We start from the raw sequence: 17145 nt of genomic DNA, 5'->3' as shown, positions 1-17145 counted from the left end.
AGAAATAGCCTCTACAATTCAACAAAAAACAAAAAGAAGAAAAGAAAGTGTTTTAAACATCAATACCATGGGTAAATGATTTGTATATAATTAAGAATTTTTCAATTTAATTCCATATTTACCATAAAGGGAAGAAAAGCCATAAAACTAAGTGGGTTTCTTATTGAATGATATTCATGACATTCAGGTCGAATGAAATTGGAAATTAACTTATTCTTTAGATGGGGAAGGTGGCATGTGTAATGGTCGTGATGGAGTACTTGAAAATGTATATGTTTTATTTGTTGGTGAATTCTTGAAATGGAAACAAAACAATAATCTGTGTTGGATACAAATTTCTCACAGCATGTCCACACATGCATGCAGTTTCTTTTGCCTACAAATTGAAAACTTGATGGTGATATGTAACAAGTTATATACTGAATTGCAGACTTGTATTGATTTTCATTTGTAGTGGGAGTAGGAATGTTACTTAAGTTTTTCACAATTTCACATCTGTTTCGATCGTTTCATTTTAACCCCTCCACCACCTCCACCTCCCTCCACCCCATAGGTACTATAAATACATGCAACTTCGTCTTCAAAACATCAGGTAGAAATAGAAATGGAGTCCAAGTTAGTGCAAGTCATATTTTTCTTCTTGTTTCTCACTGTTTCATCCGCTTACACACCATTCCAATACTTTATGCATGTTCAGTTCTGGCCAGCTGCTGAATGCCAAGATAAAGGGGGGGGTGAATAAATGCCACATCATGCAACCATCTCATCTTCGGTTCACTATTCATGGTCTCTGGCCTGCGAATAAATCATCCTCTTCATCCCTTAACTGCATGGGGGATGCCTTTAATGTGAATGAGGTAATTATTCACAAATTAAGTCTCAATAGTTAATATGCATGTGTGTCCCTACGTGTGTGTATGTATGTATATATGTATCATTATATATCTCCCTACATGTGTACCGTATATGTACGTGTGTTTCCGTGTATGTACGTGTATTCTTAACTAGTTTTCTTCTTATGTTTTAATTAAATAATATATGTAGATGGATGATGCACTGAAAAAGGACCTACTCAGTTCGTGGTGGGACTGGAAAGATGGGAACCATGTCGAATTCTGGCAAAGAGAGTATGATAAGCACGGAAAGTGCTCCGACAATGTGTTCCCGAAGAGCAAGTACTTCCGGAAGACCCTAGCGACGTACCGTGATTTTGATATAGCTCAAATCCTGCAGAAGGCTAATATTGTACCCCAACCACTTCAGCCCAAGATGTCGTTGTACAAATTGTACTCCATCGATCAGATAACAAAGGCCATTGAGTCCGAAACCGGCGGACATTCCGTCAATATCAGATGCTATCAACAAGAACAGAAGAAGAGCAAGAAGAGCAAGAAGGGAAGTAATCTATTAATATTTTTGGCCCAAGTCGCCCTCTGCTATGATGAATCTGGCAATAACAGAATTGACTGTGATCCAGGCCAAACAACCAGTTGCAAGTTTAACGGCGGAGACCCGGAAACTGCACCAAGTATAGCCCACATAAAGCTATGGTAACAACTGTAAGATCAATATAAATGAAGTCAGCGGAATAGAATAAAGTGTTTCAACACTATCGTGACTGTTTTAGCTGAAACACCTATTATACAAATTCCTTGTCAGTTTACAATCTTAGTTAATTCCAATATCTTATATCCTCACGTCTCCAAACTAAAGATGATCAAGTGTTCAGCTCTCATTAGAACTTACATTATCCCACTAGAGCTAACACTTGATTCAACAGTAGTTCGCCTTATGTGAAGTTATTCTTAAATGGCCACGAAATCAGCACCAACTTGAATCACGAATACAAGTTCAGGTCATTAATTAGTATTCATGAAGAACTAAGGGGTAACCTGTTCAATTCGTCGAACAAAATCCCCATAATTACATTCACAAAACTGACTAACACATTGAACTCCCACAAGATTTTGTGTAAAATGTGTCTGTAGATGTATAGTTTCTCACATCCTGCACTTGGTCCCCTTAACAATTGATACATCAATTTATCTTAATGTTTCATATTGAAAATCTTGGTTGTTTGTCCTACTAACCAATCATAATATTGTCAAATGCCATTATGCATAATAAAATATACGCATACTGTCATAACTAAAGATGTGCGTCTAAAGGGAAAACTTCGAAACAACCACACGACTTTTAAGACTTCATTAGTGTGGAAACCTTATCAATGAAGAAGACTTTATTAATACTTATTCATAAATACCAGTCATGTGAACTAGTAACTGATAACAAAACACGTTCCAGGATTTACTTGCTCCCACTAGTAACTTTATTAAAACTTTATATGTAACAAGTTAAATACTGAATTGCAGACTTGCATTGATTTTCATTTGTAGTGGGAGTAGGAATGTTACTTAATTAAGTTTTTCACAATTTCGCATCTGTTTCGATCGTTTCATTTTAACCCCTCCACCCCATAGAAATGGAGTCAAAGTTAGTCACTACATGTCATAAAAAATAACAGAAGTGCGAATATATATATCTCACCAACAAGTTTAATGTCTGTGTTCTCCACAAACCACTGTGCTCCATCCCTCATAAATCCCACATAGCTGCTGTCAAACTCATTCTTGAACATAAGCCGCCTAAAATTGAAGTAAGCTCTAGTTAATATAATGTTTCTTTGATAAATACACCATAATCTCATGCCCTCTCGACGCAACAGGAAGCCAATTTGCAAACTTATTCCCAAAATTATAGTTCTCAACCCTAATTAAGTTATAATAGCAAACATGTAACAGCAATTGATAAATACACCTCTATAATCTGTACAGCACACCCAAATTCCCAAAAACCCTAGAATGACGATACATTTAAAAACGGAAACAGAAAATTAGGGATATTAACATGATCAATGAGGGGTTGTATTATAACCCATTAATTGGGCAAAAAAAAAAAAAAAAAACTTGTGTTCAATCTTGTGAAAAAAGGAATTTGAGTAGAACAAGTTTAACATGATCAATGAGGATATTAACAAGTTTAAAGAACACAAGGAAATACTTGTGTTCAATCCCCTATAATCTGTACAGCACCCAAATTCAATTTAAACTTGTGTTCAATCCTTGTGTTCTTTAAACTTGTTAATATCCTCATTGATCATGTTAAACTTGTTCTACTCAAATTCAATGTTTACCAAATTTCTGTGAGTTACTGCTAACTCATCCTAAGGTTGGTTCATAGTCCAAAAAACAATAGTGTTGATGCGTTGAATTCTCATTTTCCTTTCGTATTTCCTTGTCCTCTTTAAACTTGTTTTACTCAAATTCCTTTTGTGATTCAATTTGTATTTTGAAATATGTGGGGAATTGTTGGCATTTTTTATTGGGTATTTCAAAATACAACTCCTCATTGATCATGTTAATATCATTCTTAATGATTTTTTCCAATCTCAATTTCAGTTTTTTTTTCTTTTCGGAAACCAAAAACTGAAGCATTAAAGCGGTTATAATATTGGGGCTATAAATTACATTTTCTCTTTGAATATGCCATCTTGATTAACCCATTAATTGGGCAATTATATTTTTTGAAGAAAAATTGGGCAATTATATAGTCTAACGTTTCTAGACCATGCTTAATCATGTTTACTTTTCTCATGTTCTATATAAAAACAACTCTTCAAGCCGTGAGTATTATGGTTGATCTTTACCTAGACTACTCCTTCGCTATTGAACTTCAAATATTTTCTTTCCTCCAAACCTCATCTAGTCTCAGAATATCCAAACTTTCAGATTCCATGTCTTAAGCTAAGATTGTTATGTACTCCAATTTTGCCGGTTGCCTGGGAAGGTCTTATTGATGCCCTTGTTCACCATACCATGATATTACCCCATGAGACAAATGCGACAAAAAAGGACAATGGTATGGAACAAATAGGAACATGCAAAGGAAACGGTAGTGAAATTCAAAAAAACGGATACTTAAAAAGCACAAAGCTCATTATGACACCACTGATAGGCATCATGTCGACTAAATGTGATGTATCTGTTCACTTAGCGTGCTTGAACACGTGGTGTTATTTATTGCATAAACTTGATACCTCTCTCAGTGATTCTTCTATCATCAGAATGGTACTAGAGCCTGTTGTTGACGCAGTATTTCAAGTTGATCCTGATAGTAAGAAAATTAATCAAAGTTCTGATCTTAAGGCTTAATCAGTTTCCTGTATATGATTTTTTCTTCTTCTTAGAAATCTTAATTAAAAAGCTTAATCAGTTTCATGTATAATCCACCGCCAGCGATCCACAACAATTTTCAGGATGTGTCTTCAAGTCCGACTCTCTGGAGCTCATCAACAACATCAAGGGTGACTTCAAGAATGGAAACTGGATCATTTTTCCCTTGCTAATCCAAATTCGGAATCTCTCCATTCGTTTTCATTGGATCAATTGGCGGTGGTTCCTCGTCAAGCGAATTGTGCAGCGGATTAGGTTGCTTCGCAATGTAAAAGAGGGATGCACTCTGATGTTTGGGTCATAAGGCCCCCATACTCTCTGGTTCACATTTTATCCAAAGATGGTCTCCCTTGCCCCCCATAAAACTTTGGAAGTTGCGTTTGGGAAGGATAGCAGATTGGACCTCAGCCTCGCTTTTGTGTCGTGCTCTGCCTTCTTCCCAGGCTTAGCTATGGGCGAGACCTCTTTTGGCTTTCTTTGTTCTGTATTTCTTTACTTTTACTCTGCCTTGTTCTGTCTTTCTTCCTTGTATTGTTGTTTGGCTTATGGGCTCTGCCCTTAATGAAATGCCACCTCTTGTCCAAACAAAAAAAAAAATCGTTAGAGGGAGAGCGTGAGTGGTGTTGCAACAAAATGGGACAAGATATGTTGGTGAAAATTGTACTATCTCTGCCTCCCAAAACTCTGATGCGATTCAAATGTGTCTCTAATATGGTGAGTAAATTGGTAGACCTTTGGTGATATTCCGTCCCAAAATTTAGTTTTATTTCATTTTTTGAAGTATTTCAGAGATTGAATTGGAGATAGTTCATTAAACTCTCTGTTTTTTTAGAAAAGAAGGAGTGAGGGGTATTTTGGTCATTTCAAGTTAATGGGCACTTTAGTAATTTGACCACATTTCTATAAATGGAGGTGCGGCTTCTGAAAGACTCCAGAGGCTTTCCATAACGGGAAGGGACCTGCTGACCCGTTTTTAGGCGATCGGGTCGTCGACCCGCCAACTTGACCTGCTCATATCTGCTTCATTAGATAGATAAGATGCATGCATACCTTTCACCAAATTACTTCAGTCTAAAATAGAGGTTCAATTGCCACCAAAGGCCCAATTCCTAGTGTAGAACAAAAATATAGGCGTAAATATCAGTTTACTACCCTCAAGTTTCGTGGTTTTCAACATTTGGTACATGAAGTTTTTTTTTGTCCCAGAGGCATACCTAAAGTGTTAATTTTGGGACAGTCTCATACATCTGTTAGTCAAATTGTTAACTCTGTCGTTAATTGATGATGTGGCGCCTATGCTGGACAATGACTGGACGCCATGTGTCATTAAAGAGTCCAAGTGGAAATTAAAAATTCAAAAAAAAAATTTATTTAAAGAAAAGTTATTAAAAAAATTAAATAATAATAATAATAAAGCAAAACCCAGATGGTCTTCCCAAGTCCCCCGTGCCCACCTTCCCACCCCATCACCCGCAACCACTTATCTCCCCACCCTCCCTCCCTCCCTCACTTTTCCCTTGTTAAAATCTTGACCACCTTAACCTCTCCCAGAACCTTCTCACCAGCGTCCTCCCCGCCACCCTCCCTAACCTCAAATACCTCGACCTCACCGGAAACAATTTCTCCGGACCAATTCCCGACTCCTTCGGTCGCTTGCAGAAACTCGAGGTCCTCTCTCGTCTACAATCTCATCAAAAGCACCATCCCCCCGTTTCTCGACAACATTTCCACCCTAAAAATGCTCAACCTTTCCTACAACCCGTTTCACCCGGGTCGGATCCCGGCGGAACTCGGCAATTTGACAAACCTTGAGGTGCTCTGGCTCACCGAGTGAAACTAAGTTGGTGAGATTCCCGACTCGCTGGGTTGTCTAAAAAACCTCAAGGATTTGGACCTCGCCATCAACGGCTTCGAGGGGATAATGGGACAGGAGAAAGAGGGCGACGGCGGGATTGTTGGGATGGGGGAAGGGGGTGGGCTCGGGTGGCGACGACGGGATTTTTGGGAGCGATGATGGGGGATGGGAGAAGGTGGGATGGAGGCGCAATAGGGAGGGAAGTGGTTGCAGGTGATAGGGGTGGGAGGGTGGGCATGGGGGGATTTGGGGAAAAGGATCTGGGTTTTGCTTTTGCTTTTTTTTTTTTAACTTTTGTTTAAATAATTGTTTTTTTTGAATTTTTAATTTCCACGTGGATCCATTAATGACACGTGGCGTCCAATCATTATCCACATAGACGTCACATCATCAGTTAATAGCAGAGTTAACAGTTTGACTAACGGATGTATGAGACTATCCCAAAATTAACACTTTAGGTATGACTCTGGGACGAAAAAAACTTTATGTACCAAAAGTTGAAAACCATGAAACTTGAGAGTAGTAAACTGATATTTACCTAAAATATAGATACAATGAATGCATATCTCAATACATTAAAATTGACATGATTAAGATCTACTCTAAGAAATGCAAATATTATACATTTTTTTTCGAATAACGCATCTTCACAGTACAATGCAAGCTAAAATGAAGGCATAATCCACATTATGCCATGTTCACAGGATGTGACAGAAGAAATGAACTCGGGCTAAAATCAAATTACATGTTCCATGAGGCCCACAAAGAAAGCAATGGATAATATTAGGTGGGCCCAACTTTTGAGGTAGAGGGTTGAAGAAACGCATCTCTCACACTCGGTCTCTCCTCAGGGTCGTAGAGCAGAACACAAAGCCAGCTGGTGCGGCCTCCGTCGACTCCTTCTCCGGCGGGGGTCTCTTTCGTCTCCGGTAATTTCTGCAACAATTAATTAAAATCTTTACTTACTAATCCTAATCAGTTTCTATGGTGATGATATGCACACACGCAGATCAGGATGTATGTAATCGGACCTTGCTTCCGAGAATTAATCAAAGATTTGATCTAAAATCTGAATCAGTTTACTGTTTGTGATTTTTTCTTCTTAGAAATCTTAATTAAAAAGTTTTCATAATTTGTTGTTTATCGTTAGAGGGAGAGCGCGAGTAGTGTTGCAGCAGCAAAATGAAAATGGGACAAGATATGTTGCTGAAAATCCTACTAACTCTGCCTCCCAAAACTCTGATGCGATTCAAATGTGTCTCTAAATGGTGGTCCGTGTAAGAACAAGTTTATAACACCTTATTCAAGAATCAAAGATTCATCCAATTGAACCACAGCCGATACAAATTTTGTATTTTAAACAGATATGAGAGTCAAAGTTCTTTGAAACATACCTGCATTATTTGATCCTGATGAAGAAGCCATTCCAGTCTTCTTGCTCAAAACCTTCTCCTCTTTAACGATAAGAAAAGCTCTTCTAATCAATAGGTCTTAGAACTCTACAAGCTTACGATCGCAAGAGCAGGGGTTTGAGCTATATATATATATATAGCATTCCTCTGTCCATTCCCTATCAGAACCGGACTGAGACTCAAAGCTACAAACCAAACAGAATTATGAGACACTATAAAGTTCCAATACCGAGTCTTATTCCAAAACCAATTAGAACTTCTCTCAATCCTGTTAACCCAAATCAATAAGGATATCTTAACTACTTTAAACAAAAGACTTTTCTATATCAATCTTAAACGATATAACCGGTCCCAACTTATATTTCATACTCACAATCTTACATTCTCCCACTTGAGTATGAAACACAATAACCAGTATTTAAGATTTATAGAAGTGATCACTAAGTCTTATGCAAGCTCTAATCATCCTCTCAGATTACAATCATAATGCATCTCAAAATAAGGAACTGAAGAATCTACTCTGTACATCACAGAAACCAATTCAACAATTACTACTTATCCAATCTGCAATTAAGAATCGTATAAATCACAACACAGAGCACAAAATGTATAACTCTCACTTGAGTAATACAGCTCTCATAATTCGAATCAAGTCAATGATCTTTAACCATTCAACATACCAATAAGCATGCATCAACCAAATCACAAAACTGATTTCTTAGCAAACTTACTTTTATTGAATAAAACTTGTTTTCTGGAACAATTAATCACATTGGAAGAATTGAACACTTATTGAAAACCAAAATAAGCTACTTACTAAACAAAACACTAACTCAAATAAAACTATCTAGCTACGAAGACTTGCTGTCTTAATGTCATCAAATTCGAATGAACACTCCAACAGTCTTCCAATTTTGAAACAGTTTACTCCCACTGTTCAAAAGACTCTACCACCCCCATCTTAGCAACATGTCCCTTATATAAATTATTTGGCAAGGCCTTGGTAAGAGGATCTGCGATCATTGCACCGGTAGACAAATACTGAATATCTATTTCCCCCTTCTTGACCATCTCCCTAACTTTAAGAAACTTTACATCCATTAACCTCGAGGCCGAAGTTCTTTTGTTATTCCTTGAGAAAAACACAGCGGCATTGTTATCACAGAACATTCTTATAGGCCTTTTGACTGAATCTACAAGCTTCATATCAGAAATCAGGTTTCTGAGCCAAACTGCTTGTTTCATTCCCTCAAAACATGCTACAAACTCAGCTTCCATAGTTGAAGTTGACACAATAGTCTGTTTAGCACTTTTCCAAGACACAGCACCTCCACTCAACTTAAAAATGTATCCTCCAGTTGATTTTCTTTCATCTACATCCCCAGCAAGATCAGAATCAGTGTATCCAATCAACTCTAACGGATCACTGTGCCCATAAACCAACATAAACCCCTTTGTTTTCTGCAAATATCTCAACACTTTCTTGGCTGCCACCCAGTGAGCTTCTCCAGGATTTGATTGAAATCTTCCTAAAAGTCCAACAATGAAAGCCAAATCAGGTCTGGTACATATGTTAGCATACATAAGGCTGCCAACTAAAGAAACATATGGTTTCATCTTCATCAATTTAGTCTCAAGTTCATTTTTAGGACATTGATCACGAGAGAACTTATCACCCTTATTTACTGGAACATCAGCCTTATTGCAGCTTTCCATATTAAACCTGTTAAGCACTCTTTCTATATATCCCTTCTGAGATAAACCAAGGAGTTTCTGTCTTCTGTCTCTTATGATTTCAATTCCGAGAACATAGTGAGCTTCCCCAAGATCCTTCATTTCAAAGTTTGAACTCAGCATGCTCTTCGTCTCTTTTAGCAACTGTACATCCGAACTTGCAATCAAAATGTCATCGACATACAAGACCAGAAAAATGAACTTGGAACCCTTGAACTTAAGGTAGATACAATCATCCATCTTGTTTTCAATAAACCCTTGTGAAGTAACTACTTGATCAAATTTCAGAAACCATTGTCTTGAAGCCTGTTTCAAACCATAGATTGATTTATTCAATTTACAGACCATATCCTCTTTCCCCCTTTCAACAAATCCAGGAGGTTGTGACATAAAGATCTCCTCATCAAGTTCACCATTCAAAAATGCAGTTTTGACATCCATCTGATGCAATTCCAGGTCAAAATAAGCTGTCAAGGCCATTATCACTCGCATTGAGTCCTTGGAAGAAACTGGTGAAAAGGTGTCATTGTAGTCAACTCCCTCCCTTTGTGTGAATCCCTTTGCAACTAATCGAGCTTTATATCTCTCAATTCTTCCCTGAGCATCTCTCTTGGTCTTAAATACCCACTTGCAGTTTACTGGTTTAGTGTTATCTGATGGCTTTGCTAAAGACCAAACATTGTTGTTTGCCATTGACTCAAGTTCCTCCACCATTGCTTGCTGCCATAAGACTGCTTGAGGACTTTTGATAGCTTGCTGATAGGTCATAGGATCATCTATATCACCATAATCGAATTCCGTTTCTTGAAGATACACATAGTCTTGTGAGATCACAGGTTTCTTGATTCTGTTAGACTTCCTGATCTGTGGTTGGTCAGTTAAATTCTCATTTGTTTGAACATTGAGATTTTGATTCTGAGTCTCTGATCGATTCTCAATGCTTGCTTGATCATTGCTCTCAGCTTCTGCCATATCATCATCAAGATCATCGGCAGTTGGGTGAGATCTTTGCAATACTGGTACTTGATTGTAGGTTAATTGAGAACAATTTTCTGATTGCACCATCTCTTCAAAATCGAATGTTTCATGTGTCATATCTGATACATCTTCATCCTCCAGAAAAATGGCATTGTGAGTTTCTTGAATCCTTGTGTATGCTTGTGTACAATAGAATTTGAAACCCTTTGACTTTTCTGAGTAACCGATGAAATAGCATGTAGTTGTTCTTGGATCCAATTTCTTCTCACTTGGGTTGTAGAATTTTGCTTCGGCTTTGCATCCCCATACATGAAAGTGATTGAAGCTTGGCTTTCTGCCATGCCATAATTCAAAAGGTGTCTTGGGCACAGATTTTGAGGGCACTCGATTTATAATATAGCTTGCAGTTTTCAATGCCTCTCCCCAAAGAAAATTTGGGAGCTTGGATCTTGAAATCATGCTTCTCACCATTTCCATAAGAGTTCTATTCCTCCTTTCTGCCACTCCATTCTGCTGTGGGGTACCAGGAGTGGTATATTGAGCCACAATCCCTTGACTTTCAAGAAAATGAGCAAATGGACCCTTTTGTTGCCCTGCTTCTGTATGCCTGCCAAAGTATTCACCTCCCCTATCTGATCTAACAACTTTAATCACATGGTTTAACTGTTTCTCAACTTCACATTTAAAGACTTTAAAACATTCAAGGGCTGCCGATTTCTCACTTATTAGGTAAACATAACTAAATCTCGAGAAGTCATCTATGAAGCTTACAAAATAAGTATTCCCACAAATGGTTTTGACAGGAAATGGCCCACAAATATCTGTGTGAATGACCTCGAGCAATGCATTACTTCTTTTAGCATCTAATTTTCTAGTATTAGTCATCTTGCCCTTGATGCAATCAACACATTCTGCAGCAGTTTTAATGTCTATTGCAGGGATCAAATTCATTTTAGACAACTGAAAAACTCTTTCTTTCGAAATGTGTCCTAGCCTCTTATGCCAAAGTATAAAAGATTGATCAGAAGCATGCATCCTCTTAGTTGCAGTATTCAAAACATGTAAGTCCTCAAATTCTACATTGCACTGTATTTTCCAAAGATGGTCATGCTGAAATGCTTTTCCATGTAAAGATCCCCTTTTGAAAAACTTGACACACTCATCATCTCCTACAAAAACATACTTTTGTTTGACCAGTTTTGATGCAGAAACAAGATTTCTTCTCATTTTGGGCACATATAACACATCATTCAGTTGCATTGTAAAACCAGTGTCTAATCTCAGTTTGACAGTGCCTATGGACTCAACAGAAACTTTGGTTCCCTCTCCAACAAAAACATTAAAACTGTTTGTCTTCTTTTGTTCTTTAAAACCATGCAAAGTGTTAGTGATATGCACAGATGCGCCGGTGTCAAACCACCAAGAGTTTGTAGGAATATCAACAAGGTTTGTCTCCTCACAGACATAGACATCAGTTCTACCTTTAGATCTCAGCCACTCCTTGAATATTTCACAATCTTTTCGATAGTGACCCTTAGTCTTGCAGTGATGACATCTAATCTTCTCAACACTTTTAGTTCTTACCTTAAACTTATTAGACTTAGAGGAATTGAAACTTTTAGCAGGCATAACAGATTTATCATAAGATTGTGGTTTAGAAAATTTACCAACATTGGACTCCTTCTTTCCTTTGGCAACTTGGACAAAATTAACAATTTCAGACTCCTTTCCCTTTTCTTGTTTCTGTCTGTTCTCTTCTTGCACGCATTGAGCAATGAGTTCATCCACTGTCCAAGTCTTGTCTTGAGTGTTGTAGGACACTTTGAGTTGACTGAATTTGAGCGGCAATGCTTGGAGTATCATAAACACAAGTTGTTTCTCTCCAATATTAACTTCCATGGAGTTAAGTTTTTCAGCTGCATCAGTCATTTTCAGAATGTGATCTCTTATTGATCCACCACCTTCAAATTTATAAGAAGTCAAGAGGGACATATATTGAGCAATCTCAGCCTTCTCTGATTCTTTAAATTTGTTCTCAATGGCTTGGAGATAATCTTTTGCAAGAGCTGACTTCTTTATTCCACCACGCACAGTGTCTGTCATACCACTTTCTAGTATCGATAGTGCCACTTTGTTGGCCCTGGTCCATCTCTCAAAATCAGCCTTCTCAGCCTTAGTGCTTTTGTCTGTTAAGGCCTCAGGTTGTGGATTGTCAAGTGCAATGTCATACTCATTTAGTGTCAAAAGCAATTCAATCTCTCTTCTCCATCTTTTGTAATTGCTTCCACCAGTGAGTATTGGCACTGCTGCTAAGTTTAGTGATCTTAGTGAAACTGCATTAGACAACAATGAAATCATCACTATGAATCTTAAAGATTCTTGATTTCAGTCTTTTCACTACCAAACTTATTCATTGAATCAACTTATTCATACATATGATCTGATATTTTTAAAGACACATATAGAATAAGCAATTCAACGGGATTCATCAATATCTGCATTAGAGTCACCACAGATTGCACAATATACATATATATAGTCTCTGATGTCAGATATATAAGCGGAAGCATCTTTCAAGAACAATCTGTATTACTTTTGACTTATGCCAGATAATCATACATGAATCATATCAATGTTCATATAATCTGAAATAAATTCGAATTTCAAGTTCATACCTTTTGTAGTTAACTTTCAAGATTCGTCAATTTCAGCATCTATTTCGACTAAGAATCATGAATCAGAGAAGTAATCAGGAAGAAAAAAGGGTCGATCACAGGTGATAAGAGAGAGAGTCCTCTTCGAAGAACATACCAATCGACACCGTTTTTCTTTTAATTTTTTTTTTTTTATTTTTTTTTTATGACTTGTCTAAAGGCTATTTTAACGCAAACGGCACCGTTCTTAACTAAAGCCTCTAAGAACCCTAAGAGCCCAGTTCGAAACCCAGATAATATGTTTTCATGTTTTTTTTTTTTTTTTTTCGGTTGAATTCAATGGTTGAACCCTACTGGCTCTGATACCACATGTAAGAACAAGTTTATAACACCTTATTCAAGAATCAAAGATTCATCCAATTGAACCACAGCCGATACAAATTTTGTATTTTAAACAGATATGAGAGTCAAAGTTCTTTGAAACATACCTGCATTATTTGATCCTGATGAAGAAGCCATTCCAGTCTTCTTGCTCAAAACCTTCTCCTCTTTAACGATAAGAAAAGCTCTTCTAATCAATAGGTCTTAGAACTCTACAAGCTTACGATCGCAAGAGCAGGGGTTTGAGCTATATATATATATATAGCATTCCTCTGTCCATTCCCTATCAGAACCGGACTGAGACTCAAAGCTACAAACCAAACAGAATTATGAGACACTATAAAGTTCCAATACCGAGTCTTATTCCAAAACCAATTAGAACTTCTCTCAATCCTGTTAACCCAAATCAATAAGGATATCTTAACTACTTTAAACAAAAGACTTTTCTATATCAATCTTAAACGATATAACCGGTCCCAACTTATATTTCATACTCACAATCTTACAGTCCGCTCTCATCAACAATCCGGGTTTCGTGTCAAAGCACCTCTCCATCTCCGCGAACAACAATCTCACCACTCTCCACGTCTTTTTGGCGCGATTAGTAGTGCAGCGGCAGCATGAGGAGGTGGAGGAGGACCCCAAGTGTAACAGCACCACTAAGAAGGAGGAGATTGAAGAAGTCTTATCATTTCTTGAGTTTTGCAAAGACGATGATAATACTGATGACGAGCATGGCAATAGCTGCTCTCTTGTTGGTGTCCAGGACATCATTATTCCTCAATCTTTGATTCAAAATATCGGAGTGCCGGAACAACAATTTGGTATCGAAGGCCACTGCAATGGCATCGTTTTACTGTCTAGTGAGAGTAGCCTAGTTTTATGCAATCCCGGAATTGGGGAATTCAATCGTATTCCCGATGAGCCATGCCTTCCAATGTGGCCCTTGGACCAGCCGGATGATTACGATGGGCAAGACCATCTTGAAACTGGTTTTCATACTGGATTTGGCTATGATCCCATGTCTAATGAGTACAAAGTTGTGACCTTTACTACTTATTTTCAAGAGGCAGGTGAAGACAGCCGGAGATTTCTTAGTCGGCACAGAGCAGTGGTATACACCATGGGTTGTGATTTTTGGGAAGAGATCAACACAGATTCTTTAGAAACCGAAACTACTTTGTTTTGGCCTAAGCATTTCGAGATGTCCTTCAAGGGAATGTGTTATTGGCTGGGAATTGAGCAAGATAAGGAATTATTTCCATTTGACACAGCTGAGCATCGATTCCATGCGAATGGGACATTGATCATTTCCTTCGATACAAGTCGTGAGGTATTTCACGGTATACCCTTACCATCTGAGCTCCAACAGTTTGTCCGGTCGAATCACCTCTCTTTGAAGCTTACTGTTTGGAATGAATCAGTTGCTTTTTTTGCCCTTAGTGTGGACCATCGTCGATATCCTGAACCTTATGAAATGTGGGTGATGGATGATGACTTTAAGGGTGCTTGGACAAAACACTTGACTATTGAGGGCACAGATGATCAGATACGTAGGTCTAGACCTGTGGCGTTGTGGGGCGATGAGTGTCTTATGGTTGACAGTGATGGATACGATGGACACGTAGTTTTCTTTAATCTTTGTACCAAAAAGCTTAAGCATATTCCCATTGAAACAAAACATTATGAGAATGTTTTTGTTTATGTGAATAGCATAGTTTCGGTCATGGGACGCAGCCACAAGCTTACGAGCATAGAGAATACTTGCTCAGATAAAGATGAAGATGCGATGGTGATGGTAGACGGGGAGAGGGAAAGCTGCAAGAGGTTGTACTCATATTCGGTTTGGGCCATTCCACCGGCTGATGTTTCCCATAGAATCAAGAAGGTGATGGAGGGCCTCCAGGCAGAGTTTGGTGGGCCGGAGATCGAACCTCACATCCCCATCTTGGGATCCATCCAGATGATGAGTCGTGAGGATGCCCTTAACAAGTTTAGATTTGCTCCTATGGATGACATCATTGCTAAAGTTGATCGGGTGGTTACTAAGAATTACTATCACCAGTGTGTTTCATTATTGATGGATCGAGAGGTATATATTTTCTCGATCCCTTGTTAATAAATATTCATTTTCTTGATGTTTTGTTTCCTTGTCATCTTTCTCGTTTTGGTTTCTTGAGCTTGAATGGACTCATTTATCATTAAACCTTCTTTTCTTAGTTGTTTGAAAATGCCCAACGTTGGAGCTACCATTTCGGTTTCTACAATAGTAAGTTGTTGTTTACAGTAACTTAATTTCTTCTCGTATTGACGGGAATGTACGTATGTAATCTGCGTGTCTGCAATATTTGATGCAGGTTCTATGCCATATTTGAGTCTCCTCTACGGGAAGTTGACGGAAGAAGAAAGGAAAAAAGCTGGAGAAATTGTTAGTATTCTCGACGAGAGCATTACTAGCTTGACCTTCCCCATAACTCACTTTGCATTGTATGAAATGGACTACGATGACAGATCTCTGAAATCTTGGACCAAGATTGCTGAAATCGGTCGTTAGACAAGCTCTCTGGTTACATATATATGCATAGCACTTGGCACGCTACAAAAAGTATGGGCACCGCACACAATAAATTCGTTGGGCCCTTTGAGGCCGAAGAGCACCAACATATGTGCTAGTAGACAAATAGCAACAGTGCAGCAACAATAATTCTATGTGTGCCCTTTATGAGTGTGTTCTTTGGTCAAAGGACACAATAGAGTTGTTTGTGTTATTAAGGCAAAGCACTATAGAGCCTAATTTGTGCCTTCATTCTGATAGTTCTGACAACCCTTCTCAACTGATTGGGCACTTTTGTGTAATCGTGCCCTATACCAAATTTTTTTTCCGCATGAATTACATCCTGCCCACTTGCATACTAATTATATCGATCTATAATTAATAAACCTTAAGCTGCATCAGTTGAGAGGAAAATTGAAAAAAAACAAAAAAAAAAAAAACAAAGAAAAAACCTTAACTCAAATTCACAAATTGGGTGAGGTATGAACATTTTTTTTTTGGATGAATCCATGGTATCCCCCGCACATAGGCGAGGACTAATCCCTCGAGCCGAGTCAGACCCTATTCGAGGGGCAAGCTCTCTCCCAATGCTAGCTTATCCATTCACAAGGCTCGAACTCGAGACATTTCTCAAGGGGAACAAGCTCTTTACCACTTAAACCACCAAACATTGGTTAATGAGGTATTAAGATTAGAAACAATATCTGAAGAGAAAATAGAATGAGTTTAACTAGGTAATATCAAGTGAATGAAGTTGTCTAACATTTTACAAGATAACAGCATCTAAAATCTACCAAAATCGAGGTCCTCCTATCTCAACATCGACATGAATATCATCCAGTATTAATGCCAATATATTACTCTGGACAACCTCCACTGCCACTTTTTTTGCTAGCATTATACACATAATACAAGAGAGTGGAGTGTGAGTGAGAGAGAGAGATTCGATGAGAAATGAAGAGAGAAGTATGGTGGGTAAATAAGATAGTAGAGTGGTAAGTGATTACCTGAACATTACTATAAACCAACAATGCCTGATGACGAACTAAAATATAACAACCACCAAGACCATAACGCAGCGGGGTGCACACAAGGGATATCGCACGCATGCAAAATATCCCATACAAACAACAACCGGTCATCACCACATGCAATATGTGTGACACATTCGGAGAAACCGAAAATGACATTCAAAGTTCGCGAGTCTGACGCATAGGGTCTGATAAAAGGATTTACAAAGTGTTTCCGACCTACATGCAGCCGATTAAGTTCCTAACGAACTTTCGTTTAAGAATCAACAGTGGTTTTTGAACTCTGCCTCGGGCCCACAAGCTTACCTGTGTTT

General features: G+C 38.2%; 1 protein-coding gene and 1 pseudogene across 1 annotated transcript; both read left to right on the top strand.

The window, feature by feature from the left end:
* The first annotated feature begins 336 nt into the window (after nt 1–336).
* LOC126630051 (ribonuclease S-7-like) lies at nt 337–1612 on the top strand (annotated as a pseudogene).
* A 5295-nt stretch (nt 1613–6907) lies between these two features.
* LOC126630044 (F-box protein At1g30790-like) lies at nt 6908–16117 on the top strand. The gene is made up of 5 exons (XM_050300215.1): nt 6908–7016; nt 7238–7363; nt 13759–15338; nt 15467–15515; nt 15604–16117. The coding sequence occupies exons 2-5, from the start codon at nt 7270–7272 to the stop codon at nt 15798–15800; spliced, it is 1920 nt and encodes a 639-aa protein (XP_050156172.1). The 5' UTR covers nt 6908–7016; nt 7238–7269; the 3' UTR covers nt 15801–16117.
* The last annotated feature ends 1028 nt before the right edge of the window (nt 16118–17145 follow it).

This window comes from Malus sylvestris, chromosome 1 (assembly GCF_916048215.2).
Source record: "Malus sylvestris chromosome 1, drMalSylv7.2, whole genome shotgun sequence".
Taxonomy (NCBI): Eukaryota; Viridiplantae; Streptophyta; class Magnoliopsida; order Rosales; family Rosaceae; genus Malus; species Malus sylvestris.
The sequence above is the reverse complement of the archived record's forward strand: the minus strand, read 5'-3'. Positions and strand labels throughout refer to the sequence as shown.

What these genes read in the sequence shown, in the direction of transcription:
- LOC126630044 (XM_050300215.1), top strand. Translation starts at nt 7,270, where the DNA reads ATGAAAATGGGACAAGATATGTTGCTGAAAATCCTACTAACTCTGCCT. An exon ending in TGTCTCTAAATGGTGGTCCG is followed by an intron (nt 7,364 to 13,758) that starts TGTAAGAACAAG and finishes TCTTACAGTCCG; the next exon opens with CTCTCATCAACAATCCGGGT. An exon ending in CCATTTCGGTTTCTACAATA is followed by an intron (nt 15,516 to 15,603) that starts GTAAGTTGTTGT and finishes TATTTGATGCAG; the next exon opens with GTTCTATGCCATATTTGAGT.